Raw genomic sequence first — 22,115 nt, 5'->3', positions numbered from 1 at the left:
CACAAGTTTGCCATAAATGTCAGTAAAGTTTGTTGTTAAATAGATGATCAGGTGTTTTCTCTATGGGGAAAGAAGAAACAGGAAACTAATTTGAATAGAGGGAGTAGAAAAGAGAAGCTACTTTACACGGCACAATTCTAACACCATATATGGTTTCATATGAGATAAAAAAGAATTCAGTTTCCCAACACAGCAGAACATGATGCTTCTTAGGGGAAGTTCAGTTTGTAGATATCAGGTGTCAGATGTGATAAGGTCAGTATTGTCCCCTGACAGTATGTTGCTGTGTAGATGTCCGGGAAGATTTAAATATACATGTATGGATGGAGTGACTAAATGGGTGTCTGAACTGAAGTCTTAAAAAAAAAAAGTGTAATTGCGTTTGTATTATAATAATAATATGCCCTGAGCCATTTAGAAGCAGGAGGTCATTGATTCCACTTCCTTCAGTTGGTCCAAAAACAACCGACCAATTGCAAAATACGTTACGTTTTAAATGTGGCAACTGTTTGAGAAACCTGTGGTTTTAATGAAGAACTAATTATGTCTCCACATCAACAGCCAGTCGTCCGCCCTCTTCCTCTGAACACAATGTCTTAAGAACACCTCAACGGAATTTCTTCAAATTTGGCAGCAACCTTCACTCAGATTCAAGGAAGAACAAATTCGAATCAAAGTCAAAGGTCAATGATCGAGGTCACTGTTCATTGACTGACCTCACAAAACCCTTCTTTTTAGCCTTGTGAGCGCGTTATCGCAAGTGTTTTGACCGAATCGTGTGAAATTTTGCACAAGTGATTCGATTTCTCATCAGATTATTGTTCCCTGCTTTGTTTTATTGAAATAATTTGATGTTAATAAACTGTAAATATGGATAATGGTCGTATGTTGCACTGTGCAGTTTGTTGAATCACGCTGAAGGCACAATTTCATTTTTGGTTATTTTTTTAATCTCAGTGTAAAACACCGATTTTCAGCACAAATGAGACACAATCTGCACACACACACACACACACACACACACACACACACACACACACACACACACACACACACACACACACACACGACTGTAGTTCCTCATTGCTAAAGATCAAATTCCCTGTGAGTTATTCACATGGTTGATTTTAGATGCATTAAAACTTTTCCCACACCTTAATTATATTTCAACATCATTTATTTACCTGTAACGTCCATGAGCTTCTGTTTGACCTGAATCTGTCACATGGAAGTGAACGTGTGATGAATGTTTGACAGAATGAGGATAGTAATACATTTTCAGATTAATAAACTGCTGTTTTCAGTCACTGATTGCTGAAGATTTGGTTCCATATCAAAGCCTGCAGGTACTCTGGTGTAGTATTCAAACAATTCAAGTCAGATTTACTGTGCATCCTGTTTTATTCTACCACACAGTGTGGGCTGAGTGAAGCTCAACTAATGAGAAACTCCTGTGGGACACTGCCCTCTAGTGTTTCATGCAATGCACTCACCTAAGCCAGAAATACAGCTGCTCATCTTCTCTCGTTTTATCACTGATTTCCTGATTTGTAATAACCCATAATCAATTTTAGAATTTTTTAATTAAAAAAAATAACATTCACTGCAAATTCTAATTTTTTTATATATATAAGAAAGAAATATTTATATTTGTCCTCATCTTCATCATTGAGAGTGTAACTCAAGAGTGACTGAGATAACTGGTGTTTAAGCAGGTTTACAGTAAATCTGGTTTAAACACACAGTGGAGTCTAACATGAGATGAACAGTTACATGGTTTAAAGGCTGAAATAAATAACCCTTTGTGATCATTGGTTTTCCTGTGGATTTTAAAGTTTAGAGATGTTACGAGAGAGATGTGTTCCTGTTCTGTGTCCCTGTTTTTTCTCTTCTAGCTCCACCCTGATTAAAGCAGTCGTCGATGAGTAGCACCTATTATTTACTCCCATTTTAGTGCAGATTCTACACTGTACATATTTTAACATCTTAACTTTCATTTATTGTCTTTTCTATATTGATTGCTTCATGCTCTAAATCTATCTCCTAATTCATGTTGACATCTTATGTTTTATCAATCACCTGTAAAGCACATTGAATTGCATTTGATTTGTTTGAAAGGTGCTATTGATAGAAGAATATATATATTTTGTGTGTGCTTTTATGACGACATGTTCATGACTGACTCCAGTGTCGCAGCATTCGGCATAAAATGTTTCCATTGTCTCTAATGTTTACATGTTGACTCAGAACAGTCTGACTGGTGTCGCCTCCTAACAGACTGGATGTATACATTCCTTGAGGTTGACCAATGACATTAATGGTTACTGATTCACCTCCATACTGAATAGGGGCTTTCATGAAGTCAGTCTCTATCTAGAAAATGAATTGCGTGAAGCCTGACTCACGTACACTGATTTGTTTCTAAAGCTCCTGTCGTCTATGACACATCGACCTCTCTCTCTCTTCTGAGACTGAACAAAGAGGAACGTACAGAGCAAACAGACGAGGGAGACAGAGGCTTTTGCAGCTGCCTGGTGTGATACCACAATATAATGTGTCATTTTTTGAGTTACACACCAGAGTTGAACATCTGGGCTTTATTCAATTCACCCAACACAAAGTATGTGAAGCAAATCTGCTGTTTTTGTTGTAAACTAAAAATGTATGGTGGTGATACAGAGGATACATGTTGTTTGATGTCCAGAGGGAGGCGCTGTGATCTCAGATACAACAGAGGGGAATAAAATGAATGATCTGAATGAGATATGTTTGTGTGTAATCAAGACAAAAGCTGTCAGAGTTATGAAAGGTTTCAAAGCAACACTACTTCTTTTCCACCTTAGCAGCTTCAGAATGAGTTTGATGGTTCAGTAACATGGAATATGGAGAATGTCTCATCTTTCATTCTCACTCCACACCCTGAGCGTCTGTTCTTCAAGGTACCATCTCCTGTGAGAAGTGTGGAACTGACTGATAGTCACAGATTCAATTGTCAGAATCAGGTCCAAAAAGAGTCATTCCGAACTATAAAGATATTGAAAAGACTTTAGAAGTAATGAAAACCAAAGTTTATTTTGAATATTCAGCCAGGAAGCTTTGAGAATAAGTTTGTTTGTTGCAGCGTGGATAGGCCCAACAGAATGAATCCCTACGTGCAGCTGCAGATGGCGCTATTACTCAGTGAAAGTTACGTAATGTTGAACACATTGATGGATAATGACATGGCTTTTAAAGAGGGAGATGGCGAGAGGCTGGGTGCTCCCAGGACCAGTCGCCAGAGTATCACAGGGCTGAAAACAGAGACAAACAACCATTTGTATAAATGTAGGTTTTTGAAATATTCAGATTACACAATACAACAATATAATCAAATTATTGTGTAGTTATATAGATTAGGATACCCAGTGATGTTTAAAGTGAAAGAAAATAGCCTCTCTTTTACCGGCGTCAACATTAAAGTGATGTTAGTCCAGTAATATATGATATTATTCTGAAGTAGTTTGTTTCATGCAACATCTATTTTAAGTAAGTATTTATTAAGTATTATAATAAGTACTACTACATGTACAATGAATTTTGATAGCAAACCAGTCAGTTTAATATTTAGAATATTTAGCCTATAATGCTCACACTTCCTGTTCTCTATAGTACACTGCAAATGCTCCACAAATAACAATATCAGTCTCACCTATTGTGTGTAACACAGGCGCACTCAGATACTGAACTTTGCACCACCGCAGTTCAAATAATGACACAGGTGTTTACTGAGCGCTATTGTGGAGGGTAGAACCGCATAGGAATAAAAAAAACTCTCCCACAGCCCCCACTCCTCAGTCGTGCCCCACATACCCTCTGTCATAATTTGTCATTTCATCGATTGGGCGTAAAACTTCACCCAGGATGGTAAACGTGAAACGTAATGCACCTTTTGTAAGTTTGACAAGAGTGGACACCCAATAAACAGAAACACCTGCAGATAAGGAATTGATTTGCCACTGCAGGTATTTATGGGCAGGGGGCTGGACGTATAATGGACGTGTATAATAGAGCAGAAATAGTGAGGATATTCTCAGACCCTCAAAATGGAGATGAAACGAGAAGGAGCCCTGGCTATTATATTGCTGGGTTTAATACAATGTAAGCCGTGTTACAGCTGGTGGATTTGCGAGGATAATCTAACAAGTGGTGGCTGCAAATCTAAGAAGTCCTTTGTGTGATTTGTTTTATAGTAACTAACGAACATCGCTCTCCTCCTCAGGTTTTCTGGCCTCTGCTGCTGTGGAGATCCAGGCCTCCACCAACCCTGCGGTGGTCGGGGCCACGCTGACACTGTCTCTGTCTCCTCCACCATCCATGAAGAGAGGGACCTGGACAGTGGGAGGCTCCCTCATCCTCAACTGGGTGGGGGCCCAGGAGGCGGTGGTCCCCGGTTACAGCGGCAGGGCCACAGTCAACGTCCTCACTGGAGCTCTGACTCTGAGCTCCGTCAGGGTGGCTGACTCAGGGGTCTACGTGGTGCAGAGCACTGACCCCCAGCTTCAGGCCAACGCTTCCATCTCTGTTTATGGTGAGACAACACACCGATGGTTGATATTCATGGGTCAGAGTATCCGATTTTACTGGTTGAGCCACGAGAAACGCTCCAGCTGCTCGGAAACATTGAATTTATAGAAAGAAGTGAAATATGGATTTGATTTTTGAAGTGTTTCAAAACAGAAACAGTCACATCACCATTTTGTCTGCATAATTGAAGTTCCTGGAAAATATTGAGTCCATGTTGAATCCAATCAACAAGGTTTAGTAAAAAATTAATACCTGTAACAAATGCATAGACAGATATTTCATCATTTTTCTCACTATCTTATTTATTCTATTTTTCTTAAGGACATTTGAGCAGGTGAACGCCTTTTGTCACAAAAATCTGACCCATTATTCAAAAGTTATTTCCTTCATTTGGCTAAAATGAGGCTTTGTTGTGGCCATTGCTGAGTAAGTCCATGTGGGTGTATGGGCGTATAATGCTTAACCGGAATAAATCAGTCCTCCACATTCCCCCCATCCAACCTAAAGTCAACAAGGAAATCAGCTTAAGAGGCAGAACAGAAATTATAATAAAAATAGTGACATGGACAGAGGCAGTGAAGCAGGACAAGCATAAACTTCATGAAAACAGCAGAAAACCATATTTAAAAGAATTATACAAAAAAAATAATGGGAACAAAGGAAGCATGAAAAGGTAGAGTTTCACTTTCACAGAGTATTTTGCAATTTGTTTGCATTGAACAAGTGCAGTTAAACATTTAGAGGGGGAGGAGAGAAAATGCTGACGACTTGTTTACCGTGCCCTCGTTACTAAAACCGGTTCCCAAAGATTCCAAAACAACGTTCAGGAAGTTCCTGCTTCATCACAGTTGGAATGACTTCACGCAGCCCAGTACTGACTGTGACCGCCTGCATGTGTTTAGGCTTGGCTGCCCTTTTGCTCACATGACGGTGTCATCTGCTTTGTCTCTGTCTGTGTCCGTCAACACTCGCCTCTATCCTGTGAGCTTGTGTTCCTTCATTTTCACAGAAACTGTTTCTGCTCCGTCAGTAGCCCACAACACAGCCCTGTTTATCCATGCAAAATTAAAAAAACATAAATGGTTGATGGTTACATAGTTTAATAAAATCAAATTAAAGGTTAATAAAAGGTTTTTGTGGCATCGTGGCTATGTGACTAGTGTATAAATGATTGTAACAGTGTTATAGCTCTGTGATAATTCTTGATAAGAGCATATTTTGTCTGCTAGTATGATGCTAAAAACATTCATTATAGGAGGTGCAGAGAAAAAAATCTTTATTATAAGTTATAATCTTTTATCATGATGTCTTACTTTTTTACATGATGACTTTTTGTCAGGGTTTTCTCACTTTTAATTAAACCTTATTAAAAATACATTTATTAATTTATAATTAAGTTGTATCAAATCATCTTAAAGTGGACATAACTGAGTAAGACTGACAAACACTAAATGTTTTCATACTATATCACTTCACTAACAAAGTCACGATGCCTGTAACGTTCAGGGTTTTGTTTTATTTGCGTGACTTAACTTCATAGATAGTGATGGTGTTATATAGATAAGATGTATCGTTGAGATGTCTTCAAACAGTAAACAAATACATCTAAAATAATTATATATTGTTAAATATTATTACATAAATAAAGCACATTATATTATCTATACAAAAACAAGTCTAATCTCAGAGTAATGTTGGTAAAACACCATTTTCAACTATAGGATCAACAATAAATGTAAAATTTAATTTTCAGACAATTTCACCCAAAATACTTGTTGTGCCAGTTGTGCTGTATTAGATTGTACAGAGTAGTTGTTAACGTTAACATACAGGGTTTTGGTTGTTGTTGTCTTGTTTTTGTATGGATCATCCATAATGGATGTCTACGTCATCATGTCTTCCACAGAACCCATTTCCAATGTAACGCTGAAGGCAAATCAAACCGACTTCATTGAGTTCAACACTTCAGCAGTCGCTTCATGCTCTGTCTCCTCTGGATCCTCCCTCTCCTTCCTCTGGATGAACGGCAGCTCCGAGGTCACGGCCAGCGACAGAGTTCAGCTCACCGATGGATACTCCTCTCTCACTATCGTCAACATGAGCCGCTATGACCCCGGACCATTCAGGTGTCGTGTGTCCAATCCTGTCAGTAACGGCACCAGTGATCCATTAAGTTTTACCATCATCTGTGAGTAGGATGATCATAATCATGATGGTAATGATTAACACATGTAATCATACAGCTGAGCTCTAATGTGCTCTCTGCCTCTCTCCTTCAGACGGCCCAGACAACATGGCTCTCACAGTGAATGGATCCTTTTCAGTTGGATCCAATCTGACCATGCGCTGCTCCGCTCAGTCCAACCCTCCAGCTCAGCTCCACTGGGCTTTCCGAGGAGATTCTTTGAACAGGACCGGCCCACTGTTGGAGCTGTACGGCGTCACCGAGGATCAAAGTGGTCCCTATTCCTGTGTGGCCTTTAACAATCACACCAACATGAACAGCAGCATCAGCTCACACGTCACAATAACAAGTGAGTTGGTTGGTATAGCGACATCAGCTTTCATGTGTTTTCTTCTTCTTCTATCCTTCTTCAAATGTGCAACAAGATCTGGAAAATGTTAAAGGCGAGACTTAGCTGTTTTCAGATGATACTTGACATGCGCTTTTTTTAGATTCACAGATATTTTTTGAATATGTCCTATGGTTTAACTGCATGGTCTCAGGCCCTCTGTTCAACCTAATGTTTTCATAAAACCCCTTTTAGGGATGTTTGTCTGTGTGGATTGTATCAGTCCCTAAACATTAAACCATGAATAAATACATATTTCTTAGTTTGTTCCCAACTTCACTCTTCCTTTGGTTTGTCTCTACAGAGTCGGGATCTAAACAACAGGCCGTCAATGTGTGGCTCCTCTCTCTGCTGTTATCGGTGGGATTCCTCTTCTCGTTGCAAGGCAAGTTGTAGAATAACTTCATGTAATAAATACATGACATTTTTTATTATTCATACTCAATTCTTTTTCTCCCATAAAAGAAAGAAGTGGTATAATCCCTTTGAAACAGTGACGTTTTTCCATTAATCAGATTAGTTGTTGTCTTTAACATATGATGAATCAAATGAATAAATTATATTTGCAGGAAGCCGATATAAAGTCAAATCTGCTTCCTGTTGCGACATAAGTTAAGATTATTACATTGTTGATCAATATGATCGGCTAAAAGAATCCAATTCATGATTCCAGAAATCTCTATTGTATTTCATTGCACATACTGTACTACTGTGGGTGATAGAAATAATAAACTAAAAAACTATTGGCGATAACCACAAGTCTGAAACATAAAGATCTTATTTATATATATTTTATATTTATATTTATATAGTCATTGAAAACTAAAAAGCAGAAAAATGTAGAATACGTTTAGATTAAAAGAAAAGTATTCAATTGATTATTCGATTAACCATTGACAGTGTCCCCCAATTAAGACCAATATAACTTGTCAAACATTGATTGTATAGTTAAAAAAATTTATAGTATTTGTGTTGCCAAAAAAATGGAGGAAAAAGGAATATAGAGTATAAATAAGAGGACAATAAAACAAATACAGTTTTCGAACACAGTAACATTACTAATTTGACTAATAACTTGACCAACTGCTTATCCTTCACAGATTTTGCTGTTCCTTCAGTCCATGGACGACTTTGATGCAGTGAAATAAATTTGACATGCTAACTTTTATGTAAACATGCAATAAAGCATTCAGAACAACAGTGTGTGTGTGTGTGTGTGTGTGTGTGTGTGTGTGTGTGTGTGTGTGTGTGTGTGTGTGTGTGTGTGTGTGTGTGTGTGTGTGTATGTGTGTGTGTGTATGTCTGCGTGTGTGAGTGTGTGAGTGCACGGACAAGTTAATTGAGGATAACCTGTGTCCTCTCTTGGGGTCAGTGGTAAAGGTTAAAAGTTTGAGCTTGCCTGATTGAAGTGTCACAAATTCTATTAATACAGCATTGTAAGTTAATGTAATATTCATCACATCATTTCCCCTCCATGTTGTATTGTTCACAACGCCCTGTGGTTGTTTGTACAGTCTTTGAGTGTTGTACCTTCAGGTCTCTGTTGGTCGTGTAGTGCTGAGCACTCATGACATCATCGACTGCTTTCATTATTTGAATAAGATAAGTTTCAGAAGAAGGCTGAGATAAATCTTATTGATGTAGCAACAGCAGATTCCTACGCCTTTAACCACAAGGAAATGTTCATTTCTGTGACCAAGCTCAGAAGAATTTGAATATTCTTAAGGGCTATTTGGAATATTTCAAAGTTTTGTGTTCCTCTTATGGAAAAACCTTCTTATCTCGTTTGTTCACAAACAAAACAACTAATATTCATCCTATTTGGTTACAATAAACAGAGAGAGACAACGTGAAAGGTCCTGTAAAAGGACAGGCAGTCCTCTGTCCCCTATTAAAACTTGTCAGTGTAATCATAATGCAACAGCTCATCACCAAATCACCCATAACAGCAAGATCAGATAGAAAGATCAAATTGACTGATAAGAAGGTGAAGGCTATTCTACTTTTATTTTTTTCAAATATTCCAAGGTTTATTCCTCAAAGATGTTGTGTAAGCGCTTGTTCACAATGCATCAGAGAACGCTGCTCGGCACCATTTGTTAACGAGTATGTGATTCCACAGTATGAGGGCTTTGATGCTCTTATTCTTCCAAGTCATGCAGTACACTTACAAAATATCCCCATGACGCATCAGTCTGGTCGGATAAAAGTTGCCAAACGACAGAGGTTTACAGTAAATGGACACTCCTCGGTGTGTACCAGTAAAACCTCAGAGTGGACAGGGCAAAACAAGGTGTGGCCAGGGTGTGTGTGTGGTGTGTGTGGTTGGTGTTTGTGTGTGTGTGTGTGTGTGTGTGAGGGGTGGCCCTGTGATGGTACACTGGGGGTAAGCATTTGCACAAGGTGAACAGAAAACTAGAGCGATGCAGAGCAAATATTTGCAGATCACAAGGCGACTGTGACCAAACAATATCGCCAGATTTGAATTCATCACAGACGGTGTCAAGGCCTGAAGAGAAACTGAGGAGAATGGAGTCTTCGGTGGTGTTTCTCCTAATCCTGGCCACGATAACCTTTACAACAGGTAAGACTGAATTATAGCTTCTAAACTTCAACTCATTTTACATATTATATTTCATTGATCATCATTTCAGACATTGAAAGGGTCTTTTTAAATGTACCACTTCAGTGTATTTTTGTGTTTTTATAAGTTATTATATTAATAATTGTGTGCAGATGATAACCACAGCTCAGGGTGACTGAATACATTGTCTGTCGCTTGCTTTCTGATTCTAGATCGCGGGTCCTGCCAGACAATACATGCCTCTAAGAACCCTGTAGCTGTGGGCAGCAATGTGACACTGTACAGCCAGACAAATGTCACTCAAGGGGTATGGATGTTCGAAAACAACATCATTGTGATGTTTTTTGCGGGAAATCCTATCATAAGTGATTCTTGGCGTGATAGAGTTACATATAACTCAACCACTTCATCGTTGGCCATAAGGTCACTGCAGCTGGAAGACTCTGGAGTGTACACGTTACAGGCAGTGAATGTGTTTCATGCCGAGTTAACACTGTCCGTGCGAGGTAAGGAGCATTTTATCACTGATCATGTTTACTCACTCCCTCGAATACTAACTCATATCCTAGAAATGTGGATTAAGGTTCAAGTTCTAGACTGTATATGAAAAAAAACGATGCATTTCAACTTTCTCCTGTTGATCAAAACTGAAGACAAAATATCCTGCCTGAATCTGCGCAGTAGATAGTGGTGTTGAGCCGCGGTGTCAAGGTCCCACTTGACCAATCAGGAGTCTTCACCCCATTTTAACATGTCCAAAACCAAACTTTCCAGAAAAATTAACACTTGAACAAACAACAAGGTGATTAACAAAAGAAAAGCCTTCAATGACAGACACAATCTTTGTGAAAAATTTTGACTTTTTTATTTGGCCCATGTCCTATCTGCTAACATGGGGGACACAGGGTTTATATCTTATAGAGCAGCCAGCCACCAGGGGGCAATACCGATGTTTTGGCTTCACTTTTGGGGGGGGGCTGTCATGCCATTTATCATATACAGAATCTATGGTAACAAGTTGGCCTCAAGTTGGTCTCGTGTTTGGTCCGGATCTCTGCCTCAGTCCACAGTCCGGACAAACGGATCAAAATCTGTTCCGACCAAGAGAGGGGGTCTCGGTCTGGACCAACCTGAACATGGTTGGCTCTTTTGCAGTGTGAAAACACAATTGCAGAAAGTTGAGACAGCATTAACAATAAAGGAATAAAAAGAAGCAGAAGGCTTACTGTTGTCTCCAATAACCGAGTTGCCCAGGCTCGCAGGTTTGCTTGCAGCCTTTGCCTCTGACTATATTGTCTGAAATTATATAATATTTGAACAATGAGAATATCCAGTGCCACTGGATTAAATGTATATTTAATCAAAAGGGTTACAATTCAGTATAACCTCAGCATTTCCATGTCCAGCATGTTTGTGTTTTCTCTCTCTACAGTGCCAATTTCAAATGTGACCCTGACGGCAAAAGCAACCAATCTGGTGGCGATCAATGACACGGCCGTCCTCATGTGCTCTGTGTCCAACGGCACGTCCCTGTCTTATGTTTGGCTGATCAACAACACTGTGGTCAGTGGTGCGAATGTACAGCTCAGTAATGGAAACGCCACCCTGACCATAGACCCCGTGACCCGCCATGACAACGGGGAATTCAAGTGCAAGGTTTCAAATGGTATCAGCATTGCAACCAGTCCCCCTGTGTTCCTGAACATCAGCTGTGAGTTTTTACGAAAGTCAAATAAAATATTAGACAATAGGTCAAATATGATATTGATAAATGAGTCAACTCCTTACATTAACTCTGAAAACAATTCCCCTCTCGTCGTGTCTTCAGATGGCCCAAGTAACACAACGATGATTATCCTGCCCACGGAGTCGGACCACATTTACAGAACAGGATCTAATCTCACATTGTCGTGCTCGACGTTATCCAGTCCTACAGCGACGATTGAGTGGATGGTTAATGGGCGGGCTCTGAACAACCATGGCCCGTGGATTAACCTCAACAACGTTACAGAGAGCGACTCTGGATATTACAAATGTGTATTTCACAATCCTGTCACATCCAGGTTCAGCAGCGCAAGTACAATGATCCAGATTTTGGGTAAGATTCAGTTTGTTGTACGTTGGAGGATTGTTGGTTGTTTGTCTGACTTGTCTGATTACTTCACAGAAATTGCTCAAGGTTTAGTTTTTTTTTAAAAATACAAATTTGGATTGGAGAGTTGTTAGGGCTATTTTATTTTCAATATGGAGCATGCAGGTGGTTAGCCTAGCCTTGCATTCGGACTGAAAGAATTTGGCGAGAGCTTTTTCTGAAGAAAATAAAATGAACCGACCAGCAACTCTAAAGCTCAGGGAAAAATATGGAAATCTTTAAAGAAATATTAGTTTCAACCAAATATATTTATAATTTTCTTTTCCCATGAAGGCATTTCTTCTACATTGCTCCAAAACAGTAGTTGTGCTGTACTGCCACTGGTGAGTGCTTTTATTTAGAGCAGCAAAGAAGAAGTGATTTCGAGTAGTGTAGTACAACTGGTCACAACATATTAGGCCTGCATACGTTGTTATTTTTTTTAAATACACTGGTATCGGTATCAGTATTAGCCGATAAGTCCAGGTATCGGAATCGACAGCACGAGGGGGGAAAATGGTATTGGAACATTTTCACTTGTTATTAAATATAATGTGTTCATTAGAGAACGTAAGTGGAGCTGGTTGGTAGAATTTGTGAGACAGGTGAGCTGTCCTCCTGTTTTCACTCTATATGATAAGCTAAACTCACTGTTGCGGCTGCCTCCTTATATGTAGTAGACGGATATGAGAGAGGTGGCGGTCTCTGCAACACAGGAAATAAGTATAACCCCCAACTGTGAAACTGTTCCCTCAGATTTATGGCAAACTTCATCCATGTGTGGATTCAAATTTCTCTATACCCTTCTCCTCTATTAGATCCACTCGAAGCTGTGGAGGTGAATCGTATCGGCAGACCAGCGATACTTAATGAGCCCTTCACTCTGCATTGTGAGGTGACTGGAACTGTTGACAGTGTCCAGTGGTGGAGGAACTGGCAGATTATTGTTCCTGACAACACAATGATCATTGATAAGAACAACAGGACACTGATTCTAAACCCAATCCAACGTTCAGACAATGGAGATTACAAGTGTCAGGCTTTCAACTCTGTGAGCAACATGACCAGCAGCCCCTACGTGGTCGTAGTGAATTGTGAGTATTTCATTTTCTGTCGTCGTCACTGTCGTAAATCTGGTCACATGTAGTCAATTAATCACAAAATACCTCCTGAGATTGTTGGTGCGAGTGGAAATTCTCTCTCCATGCAAAATTCTGCATCGAATGAATGACATATGTTTTCAATGAAGGTGATTTAAGTTAATATCCATGTGTTCAGATGGGCCGGAGATGCCAACTATCATGGGACCATCCGTGGTGAAGGCAGGACTCAACATCACACTCACCTGCAATGCATCATCAAACCCTCCCGCCCACTACAAATGGTATTTCAATAATTCTCTCAAGGCCGATACAGCTAAGTTTGTAACACCTCGTCTAACTGAGGATTCGAGCGGGATCTACACTTGCATGGCCTACAACAACATCACCGGCCAAAACAAGACCGCACAGAAGATGCTTACTGTTGTTGGTGAGTCTCGTTGGTGGAAAATGTTGTGTTTCTGTATATTTTTCCTACTTACACAGAGGAATGGTGACAGACGATGAGGACTAAATGACTTTTGATTTGTTTCAGACCCAATAACAGACGTCCAAGTAGAAGCACCAATGGATCCTCCCAAAGAAGGTCATTCCTACACGCTAACATGCAATGTGACCGGACCTGCTGATCATGTCTATTGGATGAAAAATGGTTCGGTACTGCATGTAGACAGCGGATATGCTTTCCATATGAATAACAAGACACTCAGCTTCGACTCACTATACCGCAATGATACTGGATATTACAAATGTATAGCTTTGAACGCTGTTGGAAATATGACTAGCCCTCCTCACAAGCTCATCGTCAATTGTGAGTATAACATTAAAAGGATTTATTTTACTGTAGGTGGCACGTTATCATAACTGATGGTTTTACAAAGTGGATGGCAACATGCTGAGATATTTAAAGGCCTAGAGAACCTACTATTGTCTTTGCTGTTGCAGTCGGACCAGAAACACCTGTCATCTCTGGACCAAGGTATGCTGAGACGGGAGATGTCGCAACCTTCAATTGTTCCGCCATGTCAGTGCCGTCCAGTCAGTTCAGCTGGTGGTTCAATGGCACCGGATTGTCCAATACGTCAATGTTTATGACCAAGCCTTTGCATTTAAACATGAGCGGAGAATACACCTGCATGGCGTACAATCATGTGACGGGAAAGAACAGCAGCGTTTCCAAGATGCTCACGGTCGTTGGTAAGAACACTCAAGTATGGGGAGGGGTTAGGTGAGCTATCAGGAAATGTGGACATTTCATCTTGTGTGACTCTGTAACGGGTCAAATGTTGGTTTATTTAAAAGAGACATATTATGCTTTCTCAGTTTTCCCTTTCCTCTAGTGTTTTATATAGGTTGTTTTTGTAACAATAGTCTGGCCGATGGGTCCGCACCATCATGATGTACATTTGCATAGTACACACTTCGCTGCAAATCTAGCGCATCCCCCAACAAAGCCATTTAAAGCGAATGCGGAGGCTGACATTTTCTATAGGCACTGGAAACGGTTGACCAATCACAACAAAGTGGGCCAACTGGCCAATCAGAGCAGACTAGGCCTCATCAGGAGGGGGGCCTTAAAGAGACAGGATCTTAATCCAGAGACACTGCACAAATGGACAGTATGAGCAATCGAGCATGTAAACCTTTTGAAGTAATAACACAAATTAAAATGATGAACCTGAATATGAGCGTAATATGTCTCCTTTAATTTGACGATGCCTCGCTGTCTTAACTTGCTGTGTTTTGTGTCTACAGAGGCCATACTGTCAGTGAGGATCATAAACAGCACCGTTCCAATTAGCTCTGAACACTTCACTCTCACCTGTGAAGTTACTGGGCCCTACGACACCATCTACTGGATGAAGAACAACACAATTCTCAATATGAACGCCACTGACTACCACATGGAAAACAACACGCTGCACTTCACCCCAGTGACAACGGACAATGACGGGACATATCAGTGTGTCGCTAAGAATATGGCTGTTCAATTCAAAAGCCCCATGTACACACTACTGGTGAACTGTGAGTATCGTAGGCAAAAGAGGAACTATAGACAAAATGCAAATGTTCAGACGCACAAGGGGATGAAAAAGAAATGGAACTAGTTTTTTTTTATCTGAGGCGCACACAGAAAAACTGCTGAGTCACATATCTGCTGTATGTCCTTGCACAACAGTTGTGTTATTAGAAGTCAAACTATGGGTGACACTTACACATGTGTAAGAAATGTAATATTATCTGTGCCTTCACTGTAATTTTGACCTGAATTAAATGCTGCTCAGAGTAAGGATGTCTTTAGGACAGTAAATGTGCCAAAGTAAGATATTGTAATAAATATAACGAATCATCTCACATCATTCTGACCAACTCTCTGTGTCTCTTTGCAGATGGTCCTCTGAGTATGGACATCAGTGGTCCATTTGTAGGAATGGATCTCCGTGCTTTACTGATGTGCTCCGCTGATTCTCGGCCTGACTGCGACTTCTTCTGGTATCTAAACAACAACTCATCAGCGGTGATAAAGACTGGCCCCACTATCACTTTCGCTGTAACTCCAGCGAATTTTGGGAACTACATATGTGTGGCAAGAAATCCAGTGACCACGATCAGCATGTACACGTCGAAATTTGTCAATGTGACGGGTGAGTAAGCCTCACATCTCCTCTGCCTCATTATCTCTTCACCCCTGTCTGTCACAAAAACAACTTTATGGATTTCTGTTCAACTTGGTGGAAGGGTGTGGTATATGAATGGGAGGAGCCAATACAATTTGGGTGTGGATCCAGATCAGGGAGCAGATCCAGGAATTTATTTTCCCTTTCTTTAAACATTGTGAAATAAGGTGTTCCCACAGAGTCACTCATGGAAAAATGAGGCACATTTAAGACTGTTGGGCCTTGACGGAGGAATGTGTTCTACTGAGTGCCAGTCTAGTTTTTAATGTGGTTTCAAAATACGTTTATCGTCTTAATAACAAATTGAGCAAACGTGTTTTTGTGATATCTGATGTGCTCAGGATCAACTTGCTCTATCTTATGGATAATTAAAAAACGAATACGATCACATCCACCCGAGTCATTTTGTAAACATACATACAACATGCAAGTCACTTCATTCCTCATTATTAACGTCCATCTCTCTCTCTCCCAGGTCGCGCCACAGCCGTCCACTTCTCATCCGGAGGTGGTCTGATGACGATGGGTCTGTTTGCTGTGTTCGTCCCTGTGCTGTTCACCTGAGTCCTCGACACTGACAAATCCATAGCCAGAGTGTGAAGGCCTCTTTCTCCCTCTACAGTCTATTTAACAAACATACTGTAAAATAAAAGGGAACATATTCAATATTCATCATATTCAAACCGATGTCAAAGATGCAAATTATCTTATTATTGCAATGCTTGCTTTGCGTTTTGTTTTTTTAAATGTTAACTGTTATCTTAATTAGCGAGTTAAAATAGTATGGTTAATGTTATGGTTGTGGGGGCTGTTGTTACTTTCCTGGAGCCAGTTTCATTAAAAAGAAATATCTATACACGTACATAGTTTAACAGAGGGGAAAAACTGCAAGTCTCTTCCTCTGCTTTGGTTCTACTTGCAATTATTTTCTGTTGTGTGATAATATTAAACTGTAAGTAAATGTATATTTGATCATACTTTGATTCACTGTACTTATTTATTAATCAATAAAAATCTACGTAATCAGTTTTGTGGAGACAATTTAACTCCGTTTGTTATTGCGTCTGTCAAACTGCAGAAAAAGGCAGCATCTCTCTTCCCTTTCCCAAGTGACCCAGATACACGAGAGCAGCATGGGTTAGTAAAATTAACTCCTCTGGTACTGAGGCTCTCATTACATATAAACTGATGAGATACTAAATACAAACTAAATACTAAGTATGATAAATTGTATTATGTGTGGTAATTGTTGGAGGAGGTGCCAGATGGATGGAGATGGGAGCAAAGCGATACTTGTGGTTTCGGATATTCCTCAGACAGAACCAGTCGTCCAGAAACAGTAGATCTCTTGTGGGCATCACCTGTGTATATGTACTACAGATGAATCTAGTGGTCTAAAAAAAAGCAGCAGCACTCCAGTGACAATAAATGATCATCAACACGCAGATCCGATCAATCAGTCAAGGGATCCTGAAATCATTTGGTCTTCATGTTTAATGCATTTTCTATCACTTACACAATCAGCCACCCTGGGGCATAATTCAGAAGCATTGTAGTGTGAAGTAAAGCCTTTCAGATTACCTATGGGACATTACATTTCAGAGAGGACTGCACCTGAAGCACAAGCAACTATAGGTGGATTAATGTGACTTCACAAGCTACTCAAATAAACACAGCCTTTCACAACAAAATCTGTCACTGTCACAACGGGTAAAGCAAAAAGGTACAAAGACAATAATGAAAATGTGACGTGAAACGCAAGTAGGCAGTAACGGGCAGTGAAAAACATTTGGTCATCCAACTTAACATGTACAAAAAGACATAAGGCATCACAACAAGAGCAAATAAAGCTATTGACAAGTAAACTGAATTCATTAAACTTAGTGAAACTGAGAATACCAAAAGACAAATTAACGGGATTTCTTAAACAGGGCATTTCTTGTATCTTGTCGATTTTTTTATCAGATTTCTTGGAACCTTAAGTGCTACAGTCTCACAGCCCGTCTCAAATAATGTGCCAGTAACTCCACTCTGACAGTGTATTTTGCCATTGAAGGTTCCTTCTTAAAAAAGTCCAGGTAAATCAAGCTGCTTTGATAGAGGAGCGCTGTAGCTGGAGAGAGCATAACGTTATAAATAAAAGTAAAAAAAAGGTGCAGAATTAATGTTTTGACCTACAGCATGTTCAAGTTGCTGCATCTTTTTAAAGCCTTTATTAATAACCATTCTGATCTCAATGGATAATGCAAATAGTTCCCCTTATGTCATGTGGCAAAGAAATTAAATAAACCTTTTTGTTGAAAAACACTTTTGAAACAAAAAGCTAGTGGAACAGACGCTTACCGGGAATAGAGGCAGGACTTTGTCTCTCTATAGCACAGTACATTTAATTTTTGACTGTATCACACACACCAAAAACTTAATGGTCCCATTACCTCTAACAGTGGTCACCAACCCTGGCCTTGGAGAGGACTTGCACAAATAGTGTGTGCAGCTCTTAGCCCTTAATAATTGACTGATGGTTGCGATGCTCTCTGGGAACAGGGAGGAGGACCACTGTGGTAGTGTAAGCAGGTGCACTGGCTGCTCAATTCTCAGCAGGTTTATCTAGCATGGACTTGAGATGAGCGTGCAGGGGTTGACACACGGCCTGGTAGCCCTGGGGAGTCAAGTGAAGGTAGTCGTACATGTCCTGGTGGGAAATGCTACCGTTGGAGTGGACAAAGCCGGGGTTGACGTCGAAGAAAGAGGCGTGGGGGAGGGTCGATACGGCCTCCTGCACCAGCATGTTCACTTTGGCATTTCGCTCCCGCAGAGGGTTTGGCAGTTTACCCCTGGGCAGTATTCCCTGGAAAACAAAAGTATGTACAATATGTATTGTTAAGAGAAAATGCAATGCTCCCGGACCTTTTCGGAAATATCTTCCCTATAGAAAAACTGTTTCCAACTGTGTCCAATGGAATGTAAATGTTGTCATAATGACGAAGAAATCATCATTTTTTTGGTGTATATAAACTTTAGATTGTGTCTATAGCCCTACAGGATGCAGAAATACCTTGCAGATGCATCTGGGTCACTCTGTGTTAAATCATCACACTTTGAGGCCACACACACGCTGATTTGATCATATGGGACAACTACGGAACTGAAAATGTATGTGTCTTGCTTCCTCTTTCATATTGGGAATATCATAGTGTTTAGATAAAGATGGAGCTGGAAAAGAGCTTTAAAGTTCTAAGTTATATATGGTCATGTGGGTATGGCCTGAAGACAGATATGGAAAAATTTGAACAAAACAACTGCAATGCATCTAAGCCAGTTTACCTCAACTAATGAAACTGAGATGAGGGGAAAACTGTGCATTTGGACGGTTACATGAACAGATAAGAAGATTAACACTTTCGGTATCAGAGAAAACCTACGAGCACAACCGTGTTGGCATTGGGGAGCTTGTTCTTGATGACTTGGATAATCGCCATGATGCCTTCACAGATCTGTTCAGGAGTGTGGCCGTGGTTGTTGGTGCCTACCCACAGCACAACAACCTGCAACAACAAAAGAGGAAAGATCGTGTGACTAAGCAGATGTCATTGATAGCTTGGGGTCAGTGTACCTGGATTTAGAATCTCAGCGCAAACTTGAGCACAATGAGCCTATTGTGTGAATACATAAGCGTGATCGTGTTTGCAGCGTTTTGGACCTTTGGGCTGATGTTATCCAGTTCACCATTGCTCAGTCTCCAGAGCACATGTTGTGTTGCATCACCCCCCACCCCAAAATTTAGGGCATGGAGAGGAGAGAACAGCTGCCTCCATATCTGCAGGCAAACCACAACATGTCCACATGCTGATCATTAAGGTCACACGATTAGACAGTGTGCATATGTGTTTATGAGAACATCACAAAGTGTCAAAAACAACATACGGACAAGACACATATAGGAACGTGGTTTATGTTTTACCCCAAACTGGTGCATGAGCTGGACAAGAGAGTCGCCAACAAACAGGACATCGGGTTCTTTGTCTTTGCTGTCGCTCACGAAGCGGTTGTGCTGCAGAGAGAAAAAGGGAAAAACAAACGTTAAGACATTTCTTTTTTCTGATAACAAACATCCCAATAGATGCAACATCAGAGGCGACTCTTAAAGGTAAGGCATTACAGTTGAGCACAGACAAAATAAACAGAGCTCCAATGATTCGTCAATTAGTCAATCAATAAAAAAAGTAATCAACAATTATCATGGTAATAGATTAATAGTTTAAAGCAAAAATTAAAGTTTTTAACTGATGGTTGAACAAGCAAACTGACTACATCTCATTGGGCCTATAGGAGAGTCTAATATTCATTTTTAACCAGTTGCTTACATATTATAAATTATATACAGATGAATCCATAATGTAAATAAATGTTGTTTGCAGTCCTTAAAAACATTTTTTTTAAAAAATGTGCATGAGATATTGAGACACACATACATTTAGTTTACTGTACATAACCCAGAGATTCAAATCTTATTTGCCTGAATACTGGATACGATATTTTATGAGAGGATTATGAGAGGATTAAATATCAAAGCATATTATGCTGAATATTATGTATTATATTATTATTTTTTTTTTTTTTTCAATGTGACAAATTACAAAATACACAACTCTTAAACTAGACAGTAGGACCGGAGCTAACAATTAGTTTCATTGTTAATTCATATGCTGATAATTCTGATAAATTGATTGAACTCGGAACATCAAGTTTCACAGCACAGAAAATGATGTTTGCAAAAATCTTTACCGACCAAAGATACTGTAGCAGCTCTACAATACAGTCATGTCACATATAAAATAAAATGGCAACCAATGAATTATTAATCTGCTTTGTTTTATAGCCCGATTCGAACAATTTATGGAAATGCTGGCGGTTATTATGAAATTCAAATCTGTAGACTGAATTCAAATCAGTCAATATCACAAAAGGTTGTGGTTTTAAACTCTGCAAACACCTGATAAACAGCAACAACATTTTACAAATATGAGGTTGATCAATTATGTCCTACACCTCCTCACTGTTCTTACACAATGCATAAGCAATACATAGATATATATATATATATATATACTGAACCTCGTTATGTTGCTATTGATGAAATGTATAAAGTGATCATTATAGACATTGTTTTATTGCCCTGAGCAACACGCAGCACAATGTGTCTGACTCGGATCATCCTCAGCAGCTATGACACCTTCCTCAAAACTCAACACACTCAGTCATCAAGGTGTAAACTACTCATTCACACTGGAGCAACCTGACGATCCGGGCCTGCTGTGGTGCTGCAGCTGAGTAAAAACCAGGGGAGCAAGTCCCAGAGACCTTCGTGATAACAAGGAGGATTTCTCACACACCAGAGACATCCATCGTCCATCTCCCTGGATGTCCTCACAGGGAGTGGGTGTGGCGGCGGGGTTTGGGTCTTCTGCACTCATGACTGGACGCTACACTTGCTCCGCAGTCACGGTGGGGCTGTGCTACTGGGGGTGTTTTTTGGGTGGGGGGGGAAACGGAAACAAAACCGATGAATCAAATATCCCTGTGCAGCTAAATCTATGGAGGGTGGTTAGCCGCGGTTAGCCAGCTAGCCTCCTCCTCGCAGAAACACAAGACAGATGTGGCGTGACAGGAAATTACCCGTCAAACACTGGTTGATACAGATGTTCAATTCCCAACGGTGCAAAACGCAGCTTCACACAGCGGCTGCTTTCAGAGATATTAATGGAAATCTGCTGCCATTAAATCAAAATATCATCGTCAACCCCAAGTTCAGTTTCAGGAAGTAATTTTTACTACAGCTGCGTGTACCATTGTCGCGTATGGGCAGCATCATATATGTATTCGTGCAGTTTAGTATTTCGTGACATTTTAATATCAGTACATGTTTAGAAATGACTTCTGTTTCATACGGTGCGAATAAATGACGAGTAACGAGTTGCTGGAGTGAAAGAGGAGATGAAGAATGAGACGATTCCCCCCCCCTGCATCTGTGTAAGTGGACTCGTCCCGCTCGTTGGTAGGAGACGGTGCTGCGCAGAGACGTCCGCGGGCCGCGTTGCCAGTTTGGACGGTTTTTCCGCATAATTTGGCAACTTCATTTGAATGGCCTGTCGATATAACTTCAGGTAGATCAGTTGTGATTTATTATTTAACACGTCACCTTTTTGTGCATCTATTGTTTATTAGTAAAAGGTACTAAGTCACAGCATGTGTCTGCTACTTCATTAAAGTTGTTTATATTAAAATAAGTTAAGATACAACGTTATTGATCCACACACCAGGGGAATTCAGTTGTTACAGCAACAGGGAAGTCAGAATGAGGTAGACAAAGAATACAAATATAAAGAAAGGCAATAGAATTAAAAATAATGTATATTAAAAATGCTGAGTATGAAAATTGGGCCCCAAGTCCCTGATTAGAAAACATAGAAAAATGTAATGAACATT

At 40.0% G+C, this 22,115-nt stretch overlaps 3 protein-coding genes across 5 annotated transcripts; 2 read left to right on the top strand and 1 right to left on the bottom strand.

Annotated features, from left to right (window-relative positions):
• The first annotated feature begins 3,896 nt into the window (after nt 1-3,896).
• Nucleotides 3,897-8,375, top strand: LOC117776510 (carcinoembryonic antigen-related cell adhesion molecule 6-like). 2 transcript variants are annotated; one of them, XM_034610473.1, is made up of 6 exons: nt 3,897-4,001; nt 4,259-4,567; nt 6,470-6,751; nt 6,843-7,097; nt 7,441-7,521; nt 8,237-8,375. In XM_034610473.1, the coding sequence occupies exons 2-6, from the start codon at nt 4,354-4,356 to the stop codon at nt 8,269-8,271; spliced, it is 867 nt and encodes a 288-aa protein (XP_034466364.1). In that variant the 5' UTR covers nt 3,897-4,001; nt 4,259-4,353; the 3' UTR covers nt 8,272-8,375. The 2 variants fall into 2 exon arrangements, with proteins under 2 accessions (XP_034466364.1, XP_034466363.1); XM_034610472.1 differs by lacking the exon at nt 3,897-4,001 and adding an exon at nt 4,031-4,137.
• A 1,108-nt stretch (nt 8,376-9,483) lies between these two features.
• On the top strand, nt 9,484-16,656 carry ceacam1 (CEA cell adhesion molecule 1). The gene is made up of 11 exons (XM_034610470.1): nt 9,484-9,720; nt 9,933-10,226; nt 11,153-11,431; nt 11,549-11,818; nt 12,670-12,945; nt 13,130-13,381; nt 13,487-13,762; nt 13,897-14,148; nt 14,707-14,976; nt 15,342-15,596; nt 16,105-16,656. The coding sequence occupies exons 1-11, from the start codon at nt 9,666-9,668 to the stop codon at nt 16,191-16,193; spliced, it is 2,568 nt and encodes an 855-aa protein (XP_034466361.1). The 5' UTR covers nt 9,484-9,665; the 3' UTR covers nt 16,194-16,656.
• A 449-nt stretch (nt 16,657-17,105) lies between these two features.
• On the bottom strand, nt 17,106-21,463 carry pafah1b3. 2 transcript variants are annotated; one of them, XM_034610482.1, is made up of 6 exons: nt 21,306-21,463; nt 21,023-21,145; nt 19,591-19,680; nt 19,330-19,446; nt 19,052-19,174; nt 17,106-18,477 (listed from the first exon to the last, which is right to left on the bottom strand). In XM_034610482.1, the coding sequence occupies exons 2-6, from the start codon at nt 21,101-21,103 to the stop codon at nt 18,217-18,219; spliced, it is 672 nt and encodes a 223-aa protein (XP_034466373.1). In that variant the 5' UTR covers nt 21,104-21,145; nt 21,306-21,463; the 3' UTR covers nt 17,106-18,216. The 2 variants fall into 2 exon arrangements, with proteins under 2 accessions (XP_034466373.1, XP_034466372.1); XM_034610481.1 differs by having other exon boundaries at nt 21,023-21,148; nt 21,306-21,462.
• Between the last annotated feature and the right edge of the window lie 652 nt (nt 21,464-22,115).

This window comes from Hippoglossus hippoglossus, chromosome 16 (assembly GCF_009819705.1).
Source record: "Hippoglossus hippoglossus isolate fHipHip1 chromosome 16, fHipHip1.pri, whole genome shotgun sequence".
Classification (NCBI taxonomy): Eukaryota; Metazoa; Chordata; class Actinopteri; order Pleuronectiformes; family Pleuronectidae; genus Hippoglossus; species Hippoglossus hippoglossus.
This window is presented reverse-complemented; position numbering and strand designations above follow the sequence as displayed.

What these genes read in the sequence shown, in the direction of transcription:
- LOC117776510 (XM_034610472.1), top strand. Translation starts at nt 4,083, where the DNA reads ATGGAGATGAAACGAGAAGGAGCCCTGGCTATTATATTGCTGGGTTTA. An exon ending in ATTAAGTTTTACCATCATCT is followed by an intron (nt 6,752 to 6,842) that starts GTGAGTAGGATG and finishes TCTCTCCTTCAG; the next exon opens with ACGGCCCAGACAACATGGCT. An exon ending in ATTCCTCTTCTCGTTGCAAG is followed by an intron (nt 7,522 to 8,236) that starts GCAAGTTGTAGA and finishes TATCCTTCACAG; the next exon opens with ATTTTGCTGTTCCTTCAGTC.
- ceacam1 (XM_034610470.1), top strand. Translation starts at nt 9,666, where the DNA reads ATGGAGTCTTCGGTGGTGTTTCTCCTAATCCTGGCCACGATAACCTTT. An exon ending in CAAGATGCTCACGGTCGTTG is followed by an intron (nt 14,149 to 14,706) that starts GTAAGAACACTC and finishes TTGTGTCTACAG; the next exon opens with AGGCCATACTGTCAGTGAGG. An exon ending in GAAATTTGTCAATGTGACGG is followed by an intron (nt 15,597 to 16,104) that starts GTGAGTAAGCCT and finishes TCTCTCTCCCAG; the next exon opens with GTCGCGCCACAGCCGTCCAC.
- pafah1b3 (XM_034610482.1), bottom strand. Translation starts at nt 21,103, where the DNA reads ATGAGTGCAGAAGACCCAAACCCCGCCGCCACACCCACTCCCTGTGAG. An exon ending in TGGATAACATCAGCCCAAAG is followed by an intron (nt 19,175 to 19,329) that starts GTCCAAAACGCT and finishes TTGTTGTTGCAG; the next exon opens with GTTGTTGTGCTGTGGGTAGG. An exon ending in ATGCCAACACGGTTGTGCTC is followed by an intron (nt 18,478 to 19,051) that starts GTAGGTTTTCTC and finishes TTTGTTTTCCAG; the next exon opens with GGAATACTGCCCAGGGGTAA.